The sequence below is a fragment of the Cuculus canorus genome, chromosome 6 (genome assembly GCF_017976375.1).
Source record: "Cuculus canorus isolate bCucCan1 chromosome 6, bCucCan1.pri, whole genome shotgun sequence".
Classification (NCBI taxonomy): Eukaryota; Metazoa; Chordata; class Aves; order Cuculiformes; family Cuculidae; genus Cuculus; species Cuculus canorus.
Genome location: NC_071406.1, coordinates 28,982,760 through 29,003,239, shown reverse-complemented (window position 1 = coordinate 29,003,239; position 20,480 = coordinate 28,982,760). Strand labels below are relative to the sequence as shown.

General features: G+C 48.3%; 3 protein-coding genes across 5 annotated transcripts in view; 2 read left to right on the top strand and 1 right to left on the bottom strand.

The window, feature by feature from the left end:
* PLEKHM3 (pleckstrin homology domain containing M3) overlaps window positions 1-19,950 on the top strand; it is a 127,684-nt gene extending 107,734 nt beyond the window's left edge. The window contains exons 10-11 of one of the 3 annotated variants that reach the window (XR_008450557.1): window positions 16,101-16,362; window positions 19,157-19,950. Coding sequence is in view for 2 of the 3 variants with exons in the window: in XM_054070673.1 (XP_053926648.1) it covers window positions 16,101-16,166 (66 nt within the window). In the remaining variant the exon portion in view is untranslated. Of the gene's footprint in view, window positions 1-16,100; window positions 17,730-19,156 lie in introns of those variants that run through there. The other 2 variants (XM_054070674.1, XM_054070673.1) reach the window with 2 other exon arrangements.
* FZD5 (frizzled class receptor 5) lies at window positions 534-4,977 on the top strand. Its single transcript, XM_009559773.2, has one exon. It carries the CDS (start codon window positions 613-615, stop codon window positions 2,335-2,337), a length of 1,725 nt encoding a protein of 574 aa, XP_009558068.2. The 5' UTR covers window positions 534-612; the 3' UTR covers window positions 2,338-4,977.
* The window catches only part of CCNYL1 (cyclin Y like 1), a 34,651-nt gene continuing 22,763 nt past the window's right edge, over window positions 8,593-20,480 (bottom strand). Inside the window, exons 7-10 of the mRNA XM_054070678.1 lie at window positions 19,970-20,089; window positions 17,745-17,911; window positions 13,104-13,266; window positions 8,593-10,305 (exon numbers count right to left, since the gene is read on the bottom strand). Coding sequence (XP_053926653.1) covers window positions 10,189-10,305; window positions 13,104-13,266; window positions 17,745-17,911; window positions 19,970-20,089 — 567 coding nt within the window. The 3' untranslated portion in view covers window positions 8,593-10,188. The remainder of the gene's footprint in view (window positions 10,306-13,103; window positions 13,267-17,744; window positions 17,912-19,969; window positions 20,090-20,480) is intronic.

Below are 20,480 nucleotides of genomic sequence, written 5' to 3'. Positions count from 1 at the left end.
GTGAACACTGAGCGTTGAGGGGCGTAGCCTCGGGCAAGTCCCCAGCGGCGCGAGGGGCGTGACCTAATCCGGAGGGGTGGCCTCGGCGGTCCGTGGGCGTGGCCTCTGTTATCATTGATAGATGAGGGGAGTGGCCACGGCCTATCCCTACTCGATGTGGCGTGGCCTGCGCCAGGGGCGTGGCCTGCTCTATGAGTGGGAGTGGTCTCGCATTATCCCTGACGGGTGAGGGGGCGTGGTCTAGGTCGTGAGGCGTGGCAGCCGCGGCCGAGGGCGTGGCCTCAGGCTATTCCCGCTCTATGAGGGCGTGGCCTCGTTGGGGGCATGTCCTGAGTTGTCTGTGGGCTTGGCCTCGGACTCTCCCGGCCAATGAGGATGCAAGTCCCGGCTGTGGGCGTTTCCCGTGCTGACGGGGGCGTGGCCTCGTCTGCTTCTGACCAATGAGAAGGCGTGTCCCGGCGGGGGCGTGTCCAGACGGGCGGGGGTGTGGCCTCGGTGCCGGCGCGGCGCGGGCAGCGCTCCCGGCGCAGAGCGCAGGTGGCGGCGGCGGCGGCGGCGGGTCCCGCTGTCCCCGCTCCGGGGCATGCGGCGGCGGTAGGAGGCGCGGCGGCGATGGGCGGCCGGGGACTGCCGCTGCTGCTGGGGCTGCCGCTGCTGCTGGGGCTGCCGGCGGCGGGGCGCGCCGCCTCCAAGGCGCTGGTGTGCCAGGAGATCACGGTGCCGATGTGCAAGGGCATCGGCTACAACCTCACCTACATGCCCAACCAGTTCAACCACGACACGCAGGACGAGGCCGGGCTGGAGGTGCACCAGTTCTGGCCGCTGGTGGAGATCCAGTGCTCCCCGGACCTGCGGTTCTTCCTGTGCAGCATGTACACCCCCATCTGCCTGCCCGACTACACCAAGCCGCTGCCCCCGTGCCGCTCGGTCTGCGAGCGGGCCAAGGCGGGCTGCTCGCCCATCATGCAGCAGTATGGCTTCGCCTGGCCCGAGAGGATGAGCTGCGACCGCCTGCCCGTGCTGGGGGACACCGAGGTGCTTTGCATGGGCTACAACCGCACCGAAGCCACCACCTTGCCGCCTTTCTTCGGGAAGCCCACGCGCCCGGCCAGGGACGCGGGCAAGATGCTGACGCCGCTGGGCGGGCAGCGTTCCTCGGGCTCCGACTGCAGCCAGGCTTGCAAGTGCAAAGCGCCCCTGGTCCCCGTCTCCAAGGAGTCCCACCCGCTGTACAACCGCATCAGGACCGGGCAGGTGCCCAACTGCGCCATCCCCTGCTACCAGCCCTACTTCACCCAGGACGAGAAGACCTTTGCCACCTTCTGGATCGGCCTCTGGTCCATCCTCTGCTTCCTCTCCACCTCCACCACCGTGGCTACCTTCCTCATCGACATGGAGCGCTTCAAGTACCCCGAGCGCCCCATCATCTTCCTCTCTGCTTGCTACCTCTTCGTCTCCCTGGGCTACATCGTGCGGCTGGTGGCAGGACACGCCAACGTGGCTTGCAACCCAGAGCACCACCACATCCACTACGAAACTACGGGCCCTGCCCTCTGCACTGTGGTATTTCTTCTTCTCTACTTCTTCGGCATGGCCAGCTCCATCTGGTGGGTCATCTTGTCCCTCACCTGGTTCCTGGCAGCTGGCATGAAGTGGGGCAATGAGGCCATCGCTAGCTATGCGCAGTACTTCCACCTGGCTGCCTGGCTCATTCCCAGTGCCAAATCCATCGCTGTGCTGGCACTTAGCTCTGTGGATGGTGACTCGGTGGCTGGGGTTTGCTATGTGGGCAACCAGAGCCTGGAGAACCTGCGGGGCTTCGTGCTGGCACCGCTGGTGGTTTATCTTTTCACTGGCAGCCTCTTCCTGCTGGCTGGTTTCGTCTCACTCTTTCGCATCCGCAGTGTGATCAAGCAGGGCGGCACCAAGACTGACAAGCTGGAGAAGCTGATGATCCGCATCGGCATCTTCACCGTGCTCTACACCGTGCCTGCCACCATCGTCATTGCCTGCTACATCTACGAGCAGCACAATCGAGAGGCGTGGGAGCGGGCACATAACTGCTCCTGCCCGGGGGACCCCCACCGCCCCAAGCCCGACTATGCCGTCTTCATGCTCAAGTACTTCATGTGCCTTGTGGTGGGCATCACCTCTGGTGTCTGGATCTGGTCCGGCAAGACACTGGAGTCCTGGAGGCGCTTCACAGCTCGCTGCTGCCGGGCCAGGAAGCCCGCGGGTGCCTCCGTGTATGGTGAAGCCAGTCCGGCGCTCGTTGGCAGGACGGTGTTGCCCAGCATGGCTTCCTACCCCAAACAGGTCCCACTGTCCCACGTGTGACCAGAGGGAGCCTCAGTGACCCCAGCCTCAGGGAAGAGAGGGTTGCGAAGACCCTGGGCCACAGAAGAGGGGGTGGCAGCTGGGCCACTCCTGCAGTCCTCAGCCCCACCGCGACGGTGCTGCCCAGGACCAAGCGTGTGCGTCCATGGGGCACAGAGCAGCTGTGTCCCCGGCAGAGCAGGGAGAGGTGCTGCCAGTGGTGTGGGGGCAGAGGGACAAGGAGACCTGGAGCCTGGCACTGCCGCATATGCCCCTTTTGGGGTCCCACGCCCTGTTCGGGGTCCCGGGGTGCTGCCATCTGTGGGCTGGTCAGGTGGTGGGTAGTTCTGGAGCGCTGATTTGTGTCCTGAGATGAGCCCCTGGGCGTCTCGGTGGTGCTGGGGTGAAGAGGAGAGCTGCTGCAGGCACGGTGGGTGGTCACCCCCAACCTCGCGTTGCGTGCTGGCACCGGCACCGAGCCACCCACCAGAGCCCAGGGGTTGGGAGGGGGCTGCCTCCCTGCCGTGCTGCACCCCGGCCCCGTGGGCAGAGCGGGACAATGTCCCCAGGGCTCCTGGAGCCCCTGGGCACAACTATGGGTGGCAGAGGAGAGGGCTTGGGGTCCCTGCTGCGGGGCTGGGGGCTTCACAGGCGTTGGCGGTGCGCGAGGAGGGGGCTGTGGAGAGGAACTGCCACCCAGCCCTTGAGGTGGGCAGAGAGGGCCTGCAGGGACCAGGCGACCCCAGAGGTCCCTTCTGGCGTGGGCAGGGGGCTCAGGGCTGGGCAGGGTCTGGTGCTGTGGGGGTCCAGCTCACCCCGCTGCTCTGCAATGGGCAGCCCCACCGCCCGCGGAGCAACTCCCCACAGCGCCGAGGGGCTGTGCGGGTGACGAGGCTGCCGTCCCAGCGTGGGGTTCCCAAGGAGCCTGGGACACCGCTACAGCTCTGGCACCGCGAGCAGCCTCCTCCTGAGCTGCCCTGTGCTCTGGGAAGGGATCCGTGCTGCTCCGTGCCTCTCGCCTCTGCAGTGGGGTGAGTTTCTCGCGTCTCCCTCATGCTGTGAAGGTTATGTGGGGTGAGGTGGGCAACGCCGCCTGCCAGGCTGTGGAACGCTGGCGCAGCAGCCGAGCGTGGCACAACCAGCACTCCTGGGGCGGGGGGGGCAGTTTTGCAGCAGGTAGTGTGTGCAGGAGGTGGGTCTGAGCCAGGCGGCTGTCTGTCTCTCCTGGGGAACAGCTGGGTTTATCGGCCAGCCTGCCGCTTTCAAAGCTGTGCCTCTGGCAGAGAAGGTGCCAGGCTCAAGAGTGAGCAGTTGATTTAGGAAAACTCAGTACAGCGCTCGTGCCCCCTTTCCTCCAGCTTCCCAAGCCCTTTTCACTTTCCCAGCTCAGGCAGAAGCAGTGCATGGCATTAAGTGGTGGTGACGGCTGGGTTTTGATGAGTGATGGGTTAGGGGGGGCTGTTGTCAGCTTCCCCAAGCAGGGTCAGGGCAAGGGGCTCCGGCTGTGGCACAGGATGGGGCACAGCTGGTGAGGGGCGGCTGTCTCTGGCTTCAGCCCACTTGCGAAAGCAGCCCCTGTTCTCTTTTAGGGGTTTTTATTCTCCCCCTGTCCTAAGTGGTGATCCCATTCGTAACCTCCCAGCTGTTACTTGAATCCTTTTTGCCCTCCTTCAAGCGTGGTACTGTGACCTGGCCACTCAAGCACTGGAGAACAACTGCTGGCTTTGCTCCCGCCGGACTGCGAGGATCCAAGGTTGCTCTCAACAGCCTCGGACCACTTCAGTCAAGAAGGTTTCCACCTCATTTTAAAACCAAAGCCCGGGAAGTGAGGGGACACTCAAGTGGCACGTCTACTGATAAAGGCACCGCGTAAGTGTCTCCTGGGGCATTCTGGCCATAGCAGCCATCGCAGCAGGGATGGAGGGCTCGGCAGAGGCAGCTCAGCCGCACATATCGGCACTCTTGCGACAGAGGGCTGGCTCCCTCCAGCATGTTGCAGTACTCCATCGTGGACAGAATTGCACCATATTGTGTTACGCATTGTAAACAGTTGTATTATAGCCTGGTTTGTACATACAGGAGCTGCAGTGACCTTTGATACGGGTTTGGGACAAGTGTGTTCTCGGCAGCGAGGCAGGTCGGGTGCAGAGGCGCTGTGGGTAGTCTCATGCTGTAATCCAGGGCATTAAATGACTCTGACCTGCTCCAATCCACGCCTTGCTGGACTCCTCTCTTTCTATAGTGCCTTTTGTAGATACAGCTAAACACACATCACACAATACAATGAACAAAACCATGTCAAAGGTGGGGTTTTGTTGTTTTTGGTTTTTTTTCAAAGTGCAACTGACTGTGTAAAGATTTTTTTTTTAAAGAAAAAACCAAAAGCACTCCAAGATTAGCTACAAACCGTTGCCTACTGAAAAATGCAAGAGCATTTTCAGCTTTGATCTAACGGTAGGTTAATACGATCAACTTGTGTTTGTGCCTGGCTTCTCAGCAACAAGTGGCAGGTGGGGGAAGGAACCAGTGCCGTGTGCTCCAAGTGCTGTTGCCGATTTACATGTTGGGTTTGCTTCTTCCGTAACTGATGCCGTTCAACATTGTTTAAATAACTATATTTTGTGAAAAGATGAAGAAATTTTATTCAGAGAGAAGTATCGAGATTAGTTATTTATGAGGACAAAAGAAAAAAAAAAACAAACAAGAAAGTGTGTGTTGTTTTCTCTGTTTCTGCTATTAATTGCCATAAAACTTAACTGTGAGAGAAGAGGAGGCGTGTGCTGGAGGGCTGCGTGGGGCTCTTGTCAGCAGGGATCATGGGGGACTGGGGAGGCGTAGGAATAGTGTGTTCCGTGTGCATGAACCCATGCGGCGCTGCCCTTGGCGTGGGGGATGTTATGCTCCTGTGCCCTCATGGCTGGTGAGCAGTGAGTGGCTCCCGGTGGCACCGTGTGTCTCAGCCTGGCTGCAGCCGCTCAGCTCCACGCTGAACTGGGGTTAAACCCCAGGGGCTGCCGTGCTGCCGACTGGTGCCCCTGACCCTGCTGACACCGTGTTTCCTTGTCAGGCCAAGGTCACAGCTTGCAGAGGGTTAACCATCAACTTTTATTGGTGTTCTGCAGTTTGCACAGTGTCAGCCCCTCGCCCTGCGTGGAGCTCAACTCCTGAAGAGGTGCCCTTTGATAAGTGTCAGGCCAAGCAGATGACAGCTCTGAGCCAAGTGGGATGCTGCGTGCCGTGTCCGTGTCCGTGTTGCCATCTGCTGTGCACTCTGGTGTTGGGAGGAGCGCTTTAGGAAGGACAGCAAGGCAGCAAGGGGTTAAGGCTGGTTGCATGGTGACTAATGGAGCAGGACTCTGCTATCTAGTTAGGTGTGTAGGCACACACCAGGTCCCACTAGATAGGATCTCTTACCTGGAAGCAGCATTCCAGCACCCAGTGATAAACCTGACAGACTGACTCACCCGATTCTCATGCCCCCCATGCTCAGGTACAGGCACAGCATCCCGCCAGGGGCTGATCCGATCACATACAGGGCGACTGTTTGGGGCGTGGAGGGGACACGCATCATCTCAGCACCAGGTTCTTACTGAGAGGCTGTGAAGACTCCCTGCCTGCCTCCAGGAGTACCTCCAGCACCTTGCTGGCAGCCTTGTCACCCTTGCCTCCCAGGAGCTCTTCAGTAAATGGGAGTTTGGCAGAGCGACCATCTAGCACCAACCTGGAGGCAGAGTTTTGGGGCACGGGTAGGGCCATGGCTGCAGGCAGCCCTTTGCTCTTCAGCTGCAGGGTTCTGTTCCTGTGAGCACACGTGTGGTTGTGCACAGCTCAGCCTAATACTTGCACTGTTGTGGTGCTCCAGTGCTCTCTGTGTCCCATTTCAGCCATCCCGGAGGCAGTCACTGGCTTCCCTGAGGGCGAACAGCGCAAACGTAGCACCATTTCAGGCTGGGTGTTACGGGAAATGAGTGTCTGACAGCATGGGGACCATGTGGCTTCTAAAATAGGTTATAATACCAGAGAAGAAACCTAAGTGGCTGTTTCACTTAAAAAAAACCCCTCATGTCCACAAACGCAGCCTGAGACGTTTCTAATCCCATGACAAGCAAGCCAGCATTCAGCCAGTTAAAGGCTCTCTCCCCTCCTCAGCTGTCAGGGTGGGCAGATGTGCTAGTGAGTGCACTGCAGTCATTTTGGCAGCGTCCTCTAAGTCACTGTTCATTGACAAACAACTTACCTGGTGCAAGTGCAGGTTTCTGAGATAACGATACAGTCCTACAGGCTACCACGCTATCGCACTATGGTTAATACCAGCAGAGGACGGGGCAGCAGCCTGCCCGCTGCTGACAACACCGCAGCTTACCCTGCCAGCCCCTGCGCAGGCTCTTGCTGCAATCTCTCTTCAGTGTTCTGCTTGTTCAGGTTATACTTGATGCCTCTACTCTTATCCAGAGCAATGGTCTTGACATTTATTCCATCCCTGAAGTGCCTGTTCTCTTAACTGCCAAACCCACACTGAAGTAGTTCTCATAAGATTCCCTTAGAAACAAAATACACAGTCCTCGTACACAAAAGCAAAGGGCTGACGAAGCCCAAGGGCATCACAAACACATCCGTGACTTCCTGCCCCTGCTGACCGCTAACACACGAGGCTTGTGTGATGTTTGCTGCTCACATTATTCTTGCTGGGCCATGACATAGCTATTGTCACTGCAAACAGTGCTTACTGTCAGCTGGGGAGTGCTGCCCTGGAACTGAATGCAGGCAGAGGTCACCTCAACATAGATTAAATATTATTCAGCCGTTGGGTGAAGAGAAGCAAGGTACACTGACCCTTAGTGAACCTTACAGGGTAACACCCCTGCCCCTGCAGTTCATCGTCCAGCAGAAGCACCTCAATGCAGTTCCTTCTGAAACAGTCACTGCTCGGCCCTTTGAAGGGGAGCTGTATGGTTTACTTCTTATTGGTCACCTACTACGTGTGTTTTCCAGACTCTAACCCTTTTAGGGGTACCAGAATATTAAATAGAACTGCTATTTTCCCTCTCTTAAGCACCCACATTGTAGCTGAGCCCTGCTTAGCAACTGCTGGAGATCAAAATCCTATTGACAACTCTATGCTGCGCTACAGTAAAACTAAAGCCAGTTAAAGTTGGAGCCAAAATCAAGTTTAGAGGAGCAGTTTCCTGCAGGATATAGTGCCGAAGCAGCTGTCAGCTCAAATGTTCATTCACCTGCCATCCAGATTAGCAGGTACCGCCTCCATCTCATCTGGGAAAAAACCAATAAATGACCCCCCTCAAGTTTCTGCTGAGCACCTCGCAGCTGAACAGCTGCAGATGCAGCGTGTCAGCCCACAAAGTGCATCCAGACCCATCTCACAAAGTTAAAGGCACCTGGCAGCACTAAGGAAAGAAAAACTCATTAGCAATTAGGTCACAAGTCAATCCAGAAGTTGGTCACTTATAGCTTCCAATTTAGTGCTCCTCAAGGAAGGACTTAAGCACCAAATGACCTTCAGAGAGACCGTCCCTACCATTCCAGTGCAAACTGTCAGCGAGCACTTACTTGAGCAGGGTGGGGCTGGTACAGGCAACGGAGGGGCCTTTTTCCTCCCCCTCTTGATGGGGGGGTCCTTTCTGTTTTCATAGAAACATGGAATAGTTTGGGTTGGAAGGAACCTCAAAGCCCATCCAGTTCCAACCCCGCTGCCATGGGCAGGGACACCTCCCACCAGACCAGGCTGCCCAAGGCCCCATCCAACCTGGCCTTGAACACCTCCAGGGATGGGGCAGACACAGCTTCCCTGGGCAACCTGGGCCAGTGCCACTGTCATGGTGAAGAAATTCTTCCTTACGCCAGGCCTAAATCTCCCCCTCTCCAGGTTATACCCATTGTGCCTCGTCCTATCACCACAAGCCTTTGTGAACAGTCCCTCCCCAGCTTTCTTGTAGCCCCTTCAGGTACTGGAAAGTTCGCTATAAAGTCTCCTCAGAGCCTTCTCTTCTCCAGGCTGAACAAGCCCAACTCTCTCAGCCTGTCCTCATATGAGAGGTCCTCCAGCCCTCGGATCATCTTCGTAGCCTCCTCTGGACCTGTTACAGCAGCTCCATATCCTTCTGATGTTGGGGATTCCAGAACGGGACACAGTACTCCAGATGAGGTCTCACTTTAGAGAAGCTGCACAGCACCAAATCCTGGCACGGGAGAACGAAACCACAGAGCTGTACAGAACACACAATTCACCTTTAATTTAATTAAAATAGAGTTTATTAACTTTTTTTTTAATACAAACATGAGAAAGGAAAACCACCTGAAGATGTAGCATTATTTTCAAAATTGAATTACGATCAATACCTGAAGTGCCAAGTTCCGTGGATTTGGGAGTCAGGGGCTGGCATATTTGCATACTGCAAAAGACCGTAGGCGTTATTTTGAGTGCAGCCAAAGTGATGATTGCACTCAGACAGCCCCACTCTCAAAGGCATATGGACTTGCTTTTCCGTTTAAGTTTCTGGGCCTTGGCTGGAAAAGGAAGTGCACAAAACCTGTGCCATTCAGAGGGAGATTGCTCCTAGGACAAACCTCCTCGAATCTAGTTGGATCCAAGAAGGGAAGATACTACAAAGACTTGTAACAGGAAGAGTCTAATAATACTTATCCTGTTTAGAGTTCAGTTTCAGAGCCTGAAAGTAAGCTCCATTCCAAAATCTCAGAAAGAGCAAAACTCAACCCTCTAGAGCAGCCACACAAGATAAATTCACATCAGGGAAAAAAAAATATTAAAAAATGGGTTTTCTAGAAAGCTTTCTGATAATTCTCAATTGAACATGGTATTTTTCAATCTACCTTGTCAGGCAGTCCAGAATTCTCAATGTAAATCCCTGCGAGGAAACACACACCCCAGGAGAGCCAGATGGATGCACAATATCAGCTTTGGGAACTCCACTGTATATAGCACAAGAGATCCGCAGTAGAACTCGGAGAAGCAGTGCTGCACACACGCCATTCACCACTGGACTGCTACACTGTTCGAGATGGTGATGATGTCTCCAGACCAACTTTCTCACTCAATGCCTCAGAAAAATACACAGATTGCGTCTCTTCCAGAGCAGTAGAAGTAATAGAAAATGGGAGAAGCACCATAATTCACAAGAAATGCAGCATGGACCCTATACATTTTAACAATACATAAAACCGTATCTCTGCCCCCAGTCAAAACATTCAAAGTCTTTTGACAATCTCAGCTGGAGTGAAGTTGTGGGTGCAGAGCTGGAATTCTTTCCTGCTGGGCAGCTTCTTGGTTACGAACAGATCACCAATAATAGCAGCTTTTAGTAGCCAAACCAGGGAAAAGCTGTCAACACGTCTATGCTACTGTTTTCACCTCCAGAGTGGCTTTATACTTTAAGAGTCCCCATGTTTTGTTTTGTTTTTTTGTAACACTGCATCGACCCCGAATACAAAATGCAGCAAGACTCTGGATGACAGGGGAGAGGAGAGAAGAACGTTGTAACTATAGTCATGTGGTTAGTGTTTAAATTCTAAAATTTAAAACTACTTATTATTAAAAACCTCAAGAGTTCACAGCTATAGGCCTACATAGTAAGCAAACATCTGTGGGGGAGAGGAGAGAATTTTGTTTTTGCACCTCTGGATACATTAGAAGGAGGAGAGAGTTGATTTGACAAAGACCTTGTCTTTTGCACCAAGCATGCTCCTCAAGCTCTGGGCTCCCTTGGCTAGTTTACCCTCCTCTCCTCCTCTTGCTGGAAGATACCATCACCGCTGGCTTGTGTGCATGGAGTGGTGGCATTCTTCCGATTCAAATGGATGCTGGTTCTCGGTGCTGCACCCTTCTCTCTCCTCACCTCAGGAGAGGATGGCATTAGAACGGCGGATACCAACTAAGTTATCAGCACTGAAAGATCGTCTCATAGCAGCTTTTGACAAGTCTTTGTATTTGTCTTCACACAGCCGGGAAATAGCCTGGGTACCGTGTTCAGATACAAAATGGAAAGGACACATTAGAAAGGTTAGAACATATCAAGGAAGCTTTCAGAAGTGCCATGCCATACTACCTTTTTTCCCTAGAATGACAGTAAATAACATCTACTTTGGAGGGAAGGTATGAAAGGGGTCTGTTCCCATGCTAATGGGACCCTATCCATCTGAAAGCAAGACATGCAGCAGGCGAGTGGTTTCCATACCCAAGTATCTTCATTCTTTTACCAGTCTATATAATGGAAAACTTCAATGGATCCATTGAAGACTGAGGAGTTTATGGAAGCTAAGTTCAAAAGTGTACCTAGTGGCTAGGTCTGCTGCAGGCAGCAGCACAAAGATTTTATTTTAGTGCTACAAAACTGCACAGAGCCCATTTCTATGGGAGAAAAGGTTCAATCTGAAAAGGTTTCTGCGCTCCGTCAGGCACCTTGCCTTTGGCCAGTCAGTGCAAGCATGCGTAGCGAACCAAGATCTACTGGGATGTCTGTTTTGCCTCTACCTTCTCTACATCCTCTCCCTGGGATCACTTATACAAGCAGGTGTCTGAAGAGATTTGGGAAGGGAAGGCAGTCCACTTATCAATGGCATGGCAATAGCCATGGCACTTTAATACAGCTATTAGATATCAGCGCATGTGGACAACTTAACTGCTTTTCCACCCATTTATTGGCTTGCCTCTGCTCTACTTATCTATCTAGTCGAGCAGCCTTTATGAGCACCTATTCTAGTAACAAGCCTAAGTATTTAAATTCTAATAGTACACGATCATCCACAAAACACTATGTGTCCTCCTCTGCAAAACCTGTTTTTGATTGGAGCCTTCCTGCATTATCGATGCAAATAAATAGATACCAGTAATAAAAGGCTGAACTGAATTTCAGTCCTGAACATTTACTTCCATTAATAATTTACCACCTATCACCAGATGAACTTCCAGAGTCCTGCAATCAGCTACAAGCCTACACATTCCCTTTAAGGCAGCACCCATTGAGCACAGCCCAGTGTTCTGGAAGTTCAAGAGGTGAAAAGCACTCTGAGCATGAATAAACTCCTAAGTGCATTTTAAAATAATTATTTACATTTATTTCTGCCGACCTTCTGAAAGCACGCATTTGGCTCAAGAGTGGCATTCTTTGACACACTGGCTGCATGAGCTCCCAGTGCAAGACCAGACAGACTCTCTATCCTGTTTTAATGCTAGCACATCAATCATAAAGCAACCCGTGTTGACATATTTAGCCCCAGTTGCCCATATGGTGTAAATCAGTTTTCAATCTCTGGAATACTAATTCACTGCTTCATACAGGCTCCTATCAACTGCTGTGTACTTCGAATTGAAAGGTAGACTCAAAAATTTTCACAAGTGTTTTAAATATTTATCACATTTTAGAATTAAAAACCAAAATGTCCTATATAAATGCATTACTAAGTACATTATGACAAATCATACTGAACTGAAAATTACTCTGGTTTTAAATACCAAGCCTTCAAATGCTAGCAAAGAAGAAAGAAAACAGGCTTACAATCTGTAAATCATCCACTTATTCCTGGGCACTGAGCAGTTCAGTAAACAATTTCCTGTGGAATATGAAATGCCCTACAACCACATTTACAATTAGTGACACTGTTAGCTTAAAGTGGAAGTAACAAGCGTGAGATAAAGCAGAAGAGCTGCATTGCTTAACTTAGAGGAATTTGTAGGCATATTATACCTAAAATTCCAAAGGACTAGGAGGGATCACACTCATTCCCAAAGTTCAGCCACTTCTGGGATGAAATAAAAAAAAAGTGGTGCTTGGTAGAATTATTGGGGGTAGACAATCAATATAAGCCATGAATCCCGTAGCACACCCCTCTCTGAAGGGGACTATGGTATCAGTGTACACAGGGCCTGTGGTAAAGCCTTTGTTGAAAGGTCAACAAAACAACGCGCAGAGTCATCAATTAAACCTGGACAGATGAAAGGTTGCATCGATCCAACAGGAAATTTTGCCTGGGAACTCAGGTAATGTAGATATTTTCAAAATGTCTTATGTATCTCCAACAATGATGAAGAAAGACTGACTCTGCAGAAGTCCAAGTGTTTTTAAAATGCGCCTTCACACCAAAGAGGGGGGGCACCCACAGGGCAGCCTTTCCCATCAAGCAGAAAGGGCCAGTAATCTGTATTTACACTCCTCTGACTGTTCTGAACGACTCCTAAGAAGTGGTTATCCCAAAAGTTTATCTGAAAGTAACATCTCTTTGGAAAGATAAGGTTCTAGAAGTTCTGAAAAGAAGCATATTATAATTTCTGCAGCTGTCCCCAGACAAATGGTTTAGTAAACCATGAGAGCAGTAAGAACGCTCCATCTAAAAGCAGCTGTGCAGCGGGATGCAGTGGGAAACCTTCAGCTGGTAGAACTTAGAAAGGTTTGAGTGTGACTGTCTCTAGGTGCTTAGAACACAGACTGTGACCAGGGAAGGACAGACAATCCATTACATGTGACACTAATCCTTTCAATCTTAAGTAGTCTAGCTGAGCTACAGCTATTATTCCCAAAATAACATCCATTTTATTTTGCGACCTGCTACTCTTTGGTAATCTCTGTCCCTTCCCTTCTTCAGGGTATCACCTTAGCCTAGGCACAGCTTTAGAAGCGCTCACTGTAGTTAAAGGGGTTAAATTAGCCAGTAATATACTAATCTAAAAGCTTTTTAGTTTTTCTAACTGCCACAATATGATTAGCAACAGATGCTCTTACTACAGAGTCTCCTGCTCAACCCATCTCAGACATTACCTCCAGCTTCTGTGCTCTCTCCTTACTGAGAGGCTCCAGCAGAAAGCTCAGGTTGTTGTCATCTGCTAGGGAGCGAAGATCGAAGTAGTATTTGGCGTAAACACTGGCAGGAACGTTGATATTAAACTGCAGTAGCTCCAAAAAGTGTCTTTCCATCTCGTTCCTGGGAGGCATAAGGGACAGAAGACAAAGGAAAAGAAGGTAAGTTTTAGCTGGCTGAAAATCCTGATGAGACCTCAATCTCGTTTTTAAAACCAGCAACTTTGAAAGAGTCAGAGAGCTATGCATTATTAGCTTGGAAAGACAGGTCATTCACTAGTGCTCAAAACAAGGTGCAGCTTTTGAGTCCTGGTACCTCCGGCTCGGAGAGAAAGGTAGTGCCCTGTCGTGCACTCGCTCGGCTGACTGGGGAGGTTCATTCTTCGGAGTTCCATTAGTGCAGCTGTACAATTCATGCGCCATTCTCACTCTTGTACGGCCCCACACTATAGTGATCAGATGAAAGGAATGATGTATGCTGTTTATTAGCTCTGAAGAACTTGCAGACATTTTCGCCAGGCTGATAACAGGAAGGGGGTTTATTGAAGTAGAGGCGACTAACAAAGGGAGTAGGCAGATCACCACGGCAACAAATGGATCTATGAAGAGCCTGCTGCTATTATCTCACAGAAAAAGCCTCTTGAAGCAACATGGATTCATCTCCAATAAATAAATAAATAAGCAGCATTAGGTGGGAGAAGGAATTTTCTCCTCAATAGCATTAGGCAGGATAACAAAGTACTATGTCAAAGGGCACTGCCCAGTTTTTACTCACTCGTGTATTTTCACTGGGCAAAATATTTGGAGGAAAGTGGGGAGAGAGCCATGATACGACAAAGGCTGCTTCAGCTATTGTACTGTGGTCAGCTAAATCAGAGGTGTTCTACAGAGGAAAAACAATGTTTTACAGATTAACCTAGAAGAAACTGGTGGTACCCCAACCAAACAGTTCAACACTAACTCACAGCCACTGTTGCTACTGGTAGCAGACCTGTCTCTACAGAATTTGGCAGCTGTACAGACCAACCGTGAATATGCCAGAAGAGAGGTTGTACAAATTCAGGGCTAAGGCTGTTCTTGCTTTTAGAAGCTTTTAAAATGGATGTTACACCTATCATAGCGGGGAATCAAGGAATCATCCAGGTCATGTCTCGTGTTGGATGGCAGGTCTCAATATGAATAGCAGCTTTGTGCTTGTTTCTTGCACAGTGGACTCGAGTACCATTGAACCTAGTGCCAAAATTAATTTCCTGTTCATATGGTCATAAGCCTATAGAAATGTAAATCAGATAATGTTTTGATGATCAGCTGATCAGAGCTTGATTTACCCTGTGAATAAACGTTCTTCACTCCCCTTTTGTACTCACTACACTAATACATTTTAATTGTGTAAAAATACAATTCTTCATTGGATTAACAAGTCTATTAACAGTGGTTTAAAACCTGGGAAGGGATAATGCCCATGTGTTTTCTGTGCCTTATTTACAAATATACGTAGTCAAAAGAATGAACAGCATGTGTCCCCTTACAAGCAATCATAGCAAGATTAGCAGCTGCACAGTTAATTTTTCAGTGATTATGGATTCAATCTCATCAAAGCAAGCAAGTTTTGACAAAGGACGACTTCCAAATATAAATTTAATTTCCTTTGATTTTTTCGCCATTAGAAAGAAATAAAACAAACCAAACCACGCCTGCCCCAACCTAAAATAAAAAAACCCCTTTCAGTAAAACCCCCACCTTTGTTTTGGTCAAATGAGAAAGGGCTTGTGGTAGAAAGAAATAAGATGAGCACTTTACCTATGTTGAGTAGGAAGAGGCTGAGGCAAATAACTCATCTGCCAGGTGTGAGGCCTGGATCCTGTATCCTTTAAAAAACTTGAACCCAACAGCAGTTTCTGTAAGAGCCACACAGCCCACACTAACAGAGTTGTGAAGTGGGGCTGCCTAACCAGGGTCTTTACGGAGTAGGGAGAGTGTGTTTGGTGGGGATGAGGTGCATCTCCGTGGCCTTTAGAAGAGGAGCCTGGCTTGTACGCGCATATGCACATGCACACAGATTTGCTGACTAAACAATCTGTTAGGGGGAACTAAACCACACATGAATCCTTCTGCCAGTTCCAGAGTGGTGTAAATCCCATGCATGGCTTTCAGAAAGTAGCTCCACAAGAGTCTGGATCAGGGCTGTGAGCTCATTCTAGACATGTAAAGCCAAGAGAAAAACAAACGCACAGAAAATTCACAGACAAAACTTGCCAGCAGTCCTTGTGTCACCTTTCCTGCACAGAAACGGCTTTTCCAGGGAGCAACACCTGGTAGAGTCCTGCCAAACAATCTTCAGCTGGGAAGCTGCCGGGGTTTTGTGTAGGTTTTTTGGCAACACCACCAGCCATCTTTAACGTTAGAATGCAACCGTGCCTGAAACCCTTTGGAAATTGTCTTCTCTTGGTAATGCTTGTATTCAGAATCCTTCATACTCACCACTGACTACTTTAAAAACATACTGGAACGACTAAAGCTGACAGTTAACCTTAGTATCTAGTGCTAACTGAAAGCAGACTTATAAATGTAAAACTCGATTTTGCTGAGAATTTGAAGCAGTTTTCCAAGATCCTGACTGTGGTGATGTTACTCAGCCCAGCAGCAGTGAAGTCTGCTCAGCTGCTCCAGTGCAAGGCCTGGGATGGACAGCCCAGGCCACTGCCAGAAGTGGTTGTACAGTTTCTGCCCGTACCTCAATTCAAAGGTCTAAGTCATTTTAAATGAGATGGGACGACAAAAATCCCATCTTGAAATTAGGGGAAAAAGTAAGCCTAAATTCAGGCTATTTTTCCTACCACCATCCTTGCTTTGAAAATGTAAGTACCGACAATTTCAGGACACCCAGCATCGGCAGTAGAGAATAAACATCCTGCTTGTTACAGATATTTTCACTGCTATCCATTTGATTTGTCCCAGATAGGGCCAGAAGAGGAGACATCAAAAAGAGCAAGATGTATACTCCAGCACTCCTACCATCGCTGAACCCACTTCAGCCATCTCAGAGTTATTTGCAGCAACGCTTCAAGTATGTTCCTCAGACAGATGAGCACTCTGAGCCAGGCGGAGAGAAGATGTACATTGTACGAAATCGCTAATTATGCTTTGCTGAAAGCATGGCTGGCACAGCCCTGCATTTGGAGACAAAGAACTCCCAGGCAAGGTGTACGTATAAAACAAGGTGCTATGTTTGCTGCTGCCATTTGCGATGTGAAATAACTTGAATAACAAAAACTGCCTCGGTGCAGATAACTCCCCTGTATTTAGAAATGCCATGCCCTCCTAAAAGGAAAGAAAACTGGATATTCCTTCCTAAAGAGTCCAAGATAAACACTTACTGTTTTAAACGCTAGCTTTAGACTGAAGGTAGGGAAGAGAGCTTGGGGCAAGAACAGACTCTATCCCAGAGGCAGCCTCCCAGGGTGTATGCAAACCTCTACCACCTCAATCTGTTCCTGTACAGAACTGAGTGTTACTCCACAGGCCCGGACACACACTCCATCACAGCACAGTAGCGTGATAGAGCTCAAACGCGTAAAACATGTAACGAATTTTACTAAGGCCAGAAAGCTTGATATTAAGCTAACCTTCTAGTGCTTCCACCGCTGTGATACGGGAAATAAGGAAACACCTGGCAAACACAATTAAAACATTGGCATCTCCAAGCTCTCAGATCTTTGCAAGGAGGAATTTAACAGAAAACCCAATGGGCCAAATCCATTCCACATATACATGCCTCCAGCCTGAAGCAGGAGTCTGGAGCCACAAGGATGAATGTCCTCTGAAACTGCAGCAATCGTAGGGCTTAAAGCTGAGCGCACCAAGACAAGACGGCAGACTCAAAATCTCTGAAAAACTGAAATCTACATCTGAGACAAGAGCAGATATAGGAAATAGCCTTCATAAACAAGCAGAAGTAAGACTGAGTATTTTGTTCTCAGCATTGTAGGCAAGTCTAAGAACTCATCCAAAGAGGATGAGCTGCAGCAGTAGCTGAGTATAACACACGCAACCACGGATACAAAACATAAATGACACCTGTGTGCCAGCAGCAGTGCCTAGGAATTCAGACCTGGAGATATTCAGGCCTTAAATGGATACAGGAGCAGACACATAACTCACAAGTTACAGCTTACCTTGCAGTTTTTTACATTTTAAAACCGAAAAGGCAAAGAAAAAGGTTTTTTTCTTCCTAAAAAGACTTTTGGTAAGAATATAACTTCAGCACTTTAGAGTTACATCAATGAAAAAAAAATGAGTGGAAGCATGCAGCCAGTTTCATGGTTCATCATGGGGAGAAAAGAGGTAAAGAAAACTAATTTTGAAGTTACTGACCCAAGTCATTAGAAATATTAATACAGATTGGTCTCAAAGTAAGGTTATCCAAAGTTTCTTAGGTTAAAAAAGGGAATGAGGCCAGACACCAGATACAAACCATGTACGTACGCCACAGCACCAGAGATATTTTCTCAGTGTGATCACAAAAATAGCCATTCCAAAAAAAAACCCCAACCCCAACAAAAACCCAAGCCCACTGCAGATTAGCCAAACCTTGCAACTTACATGTCCTCAACAGTAATGTCCTTCAATATTTGGCAATAATCCACATTCCACACAGCCTGATCATCCCAGACTTTAGAAGCCAGCAGAATAGCTCCTAGAACTATCCTCTTCCAGTTACTAGGGCATATGTCAATCTCTGCATAGGTTAAAAGCCTTTCCAAATAAACCTATAAAAAGAAAAAGAACAAAACCAAAAATCAAACCAGTTCAATGTGTGTAATAAGACCTAGAACTGAATTCTGAGCAGCAACCACGCCAGTCCAATACAACTGTTCTATCCCATTTCTGTTAAATGTGTCAAAATAAGTGTTAGTGATTTTTACCTACACTTTAGGATCCAAACTTTCAGGAGTCACAGGTTCCATGTTTAGTATAACACAAGAACTGGACCACCAAAGTAAACAATAAAGACAGTGAAGAATCAGTTCTGAGCAATGAGCCCTGCTGTTTCCGTGAGGCACTGCTAGAGTTCTTTGCATCCCAGAGTCACGTAGTCCCCCACGGGTTCTCACTAGGGCCTATCTGGGACAGTAAATCACTCAACACGGCACTAGCCTTTCATCATGGTTCAGGTTCAGCACTTGTAGCTTAAGAGGAAATGCTAAAACCCGCACTGTGATCTATAGTCGTGGGACGCAGATGCATTAATTGCTGTCCTTCCACAAGGAAAGGTGTTACAGTGCTATTCCTACTTCACCCTCTAAAGAACAGGCTTCGATCCTTCACCTACAACAAGGTCATCCTCTGCTTTCATCTGCACCTCCAACTGCTTAGATAGTTAAAGATAGCCAAGTCCAAAGATATGTCATGGTCTTTTACTCATTCCTCCCACATAATCCCAAACCAGCCCAAACATGTTGAATCCTGCTATTTCACACTCCTCTAATGATCCATGTATGAAGTAATTTATTTATTTAGTAATTCACTTTCTAATTTGAATAGAGATTGCTTTTAAGGTTCTATTCCCTAAACTAAGTCCAAGGTCCTAATGAAACCCGAGATAAACTAGTGGGTGCAGGAAGCTGTTGTACAGGTCTAAGGGCAGAATAAATCTTCATTACAAGGGTCTCCCCGCGCTTTCTTCCCATCCTTTGCACGTAGCCTCCAAGTAGACTAAAGGTGTTCCTGTAATAACAGAGCCATCTAGTGGCAAAACCCACTTTAAAAACTAACTCTATTTTTTGTAAATACTTCAGTCGACTGGATGGCCCGGGGTTAACTTTCATCTTGTTCTGTCAAAATTGCTTGCATGTCTTTGGAAAAGCAAAAATCTCCAACTACTTTGAGTTTCAATAGCTCTAGCTATCTGGCCTTTTTAATTACTTATTTCCTTATTAAAGGGAGTCCTTCAAGCTGACTTCGTTTAACTGCCACTCTCTTTTGGTGACAGATCTCTTCTGTTCTTCTTTCAGAAAGAAGCCACAATGAAGACTGAAGTCTAGTACGCAATGAAGTGCAGTTTAAGACACTGTCTAATGTAGCGATTATATACGTTGTGCTTTTCTTTCCTTTTGTATACATACACGTATAAGCATGCATGTGTGTATATAAATAATTGTATCATCATCAGTTTTTTTATATCCATCTTGTTTTCTGAAATCAAACAATGAACTGTGATGAGATTATCTTCTTACTGTTGTTCTTAAGTTCAAGTCCCTCCTTGTCACCTGGGGAAAAAATGTTGTAGACTCCTTGGTTTAATTAAAAAAAGTATGATAGAAAGGTGGCAATGACTGAAGGCCATGATAATGAGAAATCTCCTGCACTTTCTATGGTACCGACCCTCGGCCCTTCAGGTGGTGGTGGCACTTGTAGAGTCCTGGTTAATATGAACTCAAAACTCCCACCTTCCCCTCCACAAAACTGAAATAAAAGATGTCTTTGTGTCTGATCTCATTATACCCCACTGTTCATGGTGTCCCACTGTTCTGCCTTTCCCAAGCTTCTTCAACATTGTTATATTATGAAACAATGTTTGATTGGACAAGTAATTAAGCATTACATATTCATATATAGAAAAGGCAAGTTTTTTTTACGATAATCACTTCTGTAACTACTTAGAAATCTTTGCTAATGAACTCCCTTGTACAGGGTCTTCACTATTAGCAAGGTTTCACAAGATATCATAAATATTTAATAAAACGTCAGTTCAGCCCAGTTCATTCAATGAGGGGTGAAAAAAAGTCTTCCAAAAACTCCAGTTTCAGTAATTGGGCATCTCTTACCAGTGTCACTATTGCACATTCAGCTGTCAGCTGTGCAGCACTGAAGAGCGTCCGAACAAACCGGTAGATGTGCTTGTGATCAGGGTCATGCTTGTAGTAGTCATCTGGGACTTCTTCACGCTGAAAGATAGTTCTCCAAATTACTGAAAATCTGTCTTATTTAATACTGACTTTAAAGAACAGACACACATGGTTGCTTCTTCTCACTGAGTAGAAGCGTATATAACCCTTCGCTGTCACAGAACAAAGTAATTCAGAAGTGAAAGCAGCAAGCAGCCTTACAATATTATGATGTTCTAAACAAATCACAATAGCTTTAGTTGATATCTTTATTTTGAACACTTTCTTTTATCTGTGAGGCCAACCGGAAAGAGCACGAACTACCACCACTATTACAGGTGCTAACTATTGTCCATGGAACATCTTGCACGCTAAAAGAGATTTAAGAAAAAAAAAAAGGGGGGCAGTGGGTTCTCCCTGAAATAAAATCAGATATATGGACAGACCAGGG

Bases quoted from the DNA above. Each gene is read 5' to 3' on its own strand.
- FZD5 (XM_009559773.2), top strand. From the start codon at position 613: ATGGGCGGCCGGGGACTGCCGCTGCTGCTGGGGCTGCCGCTGCTGCTG.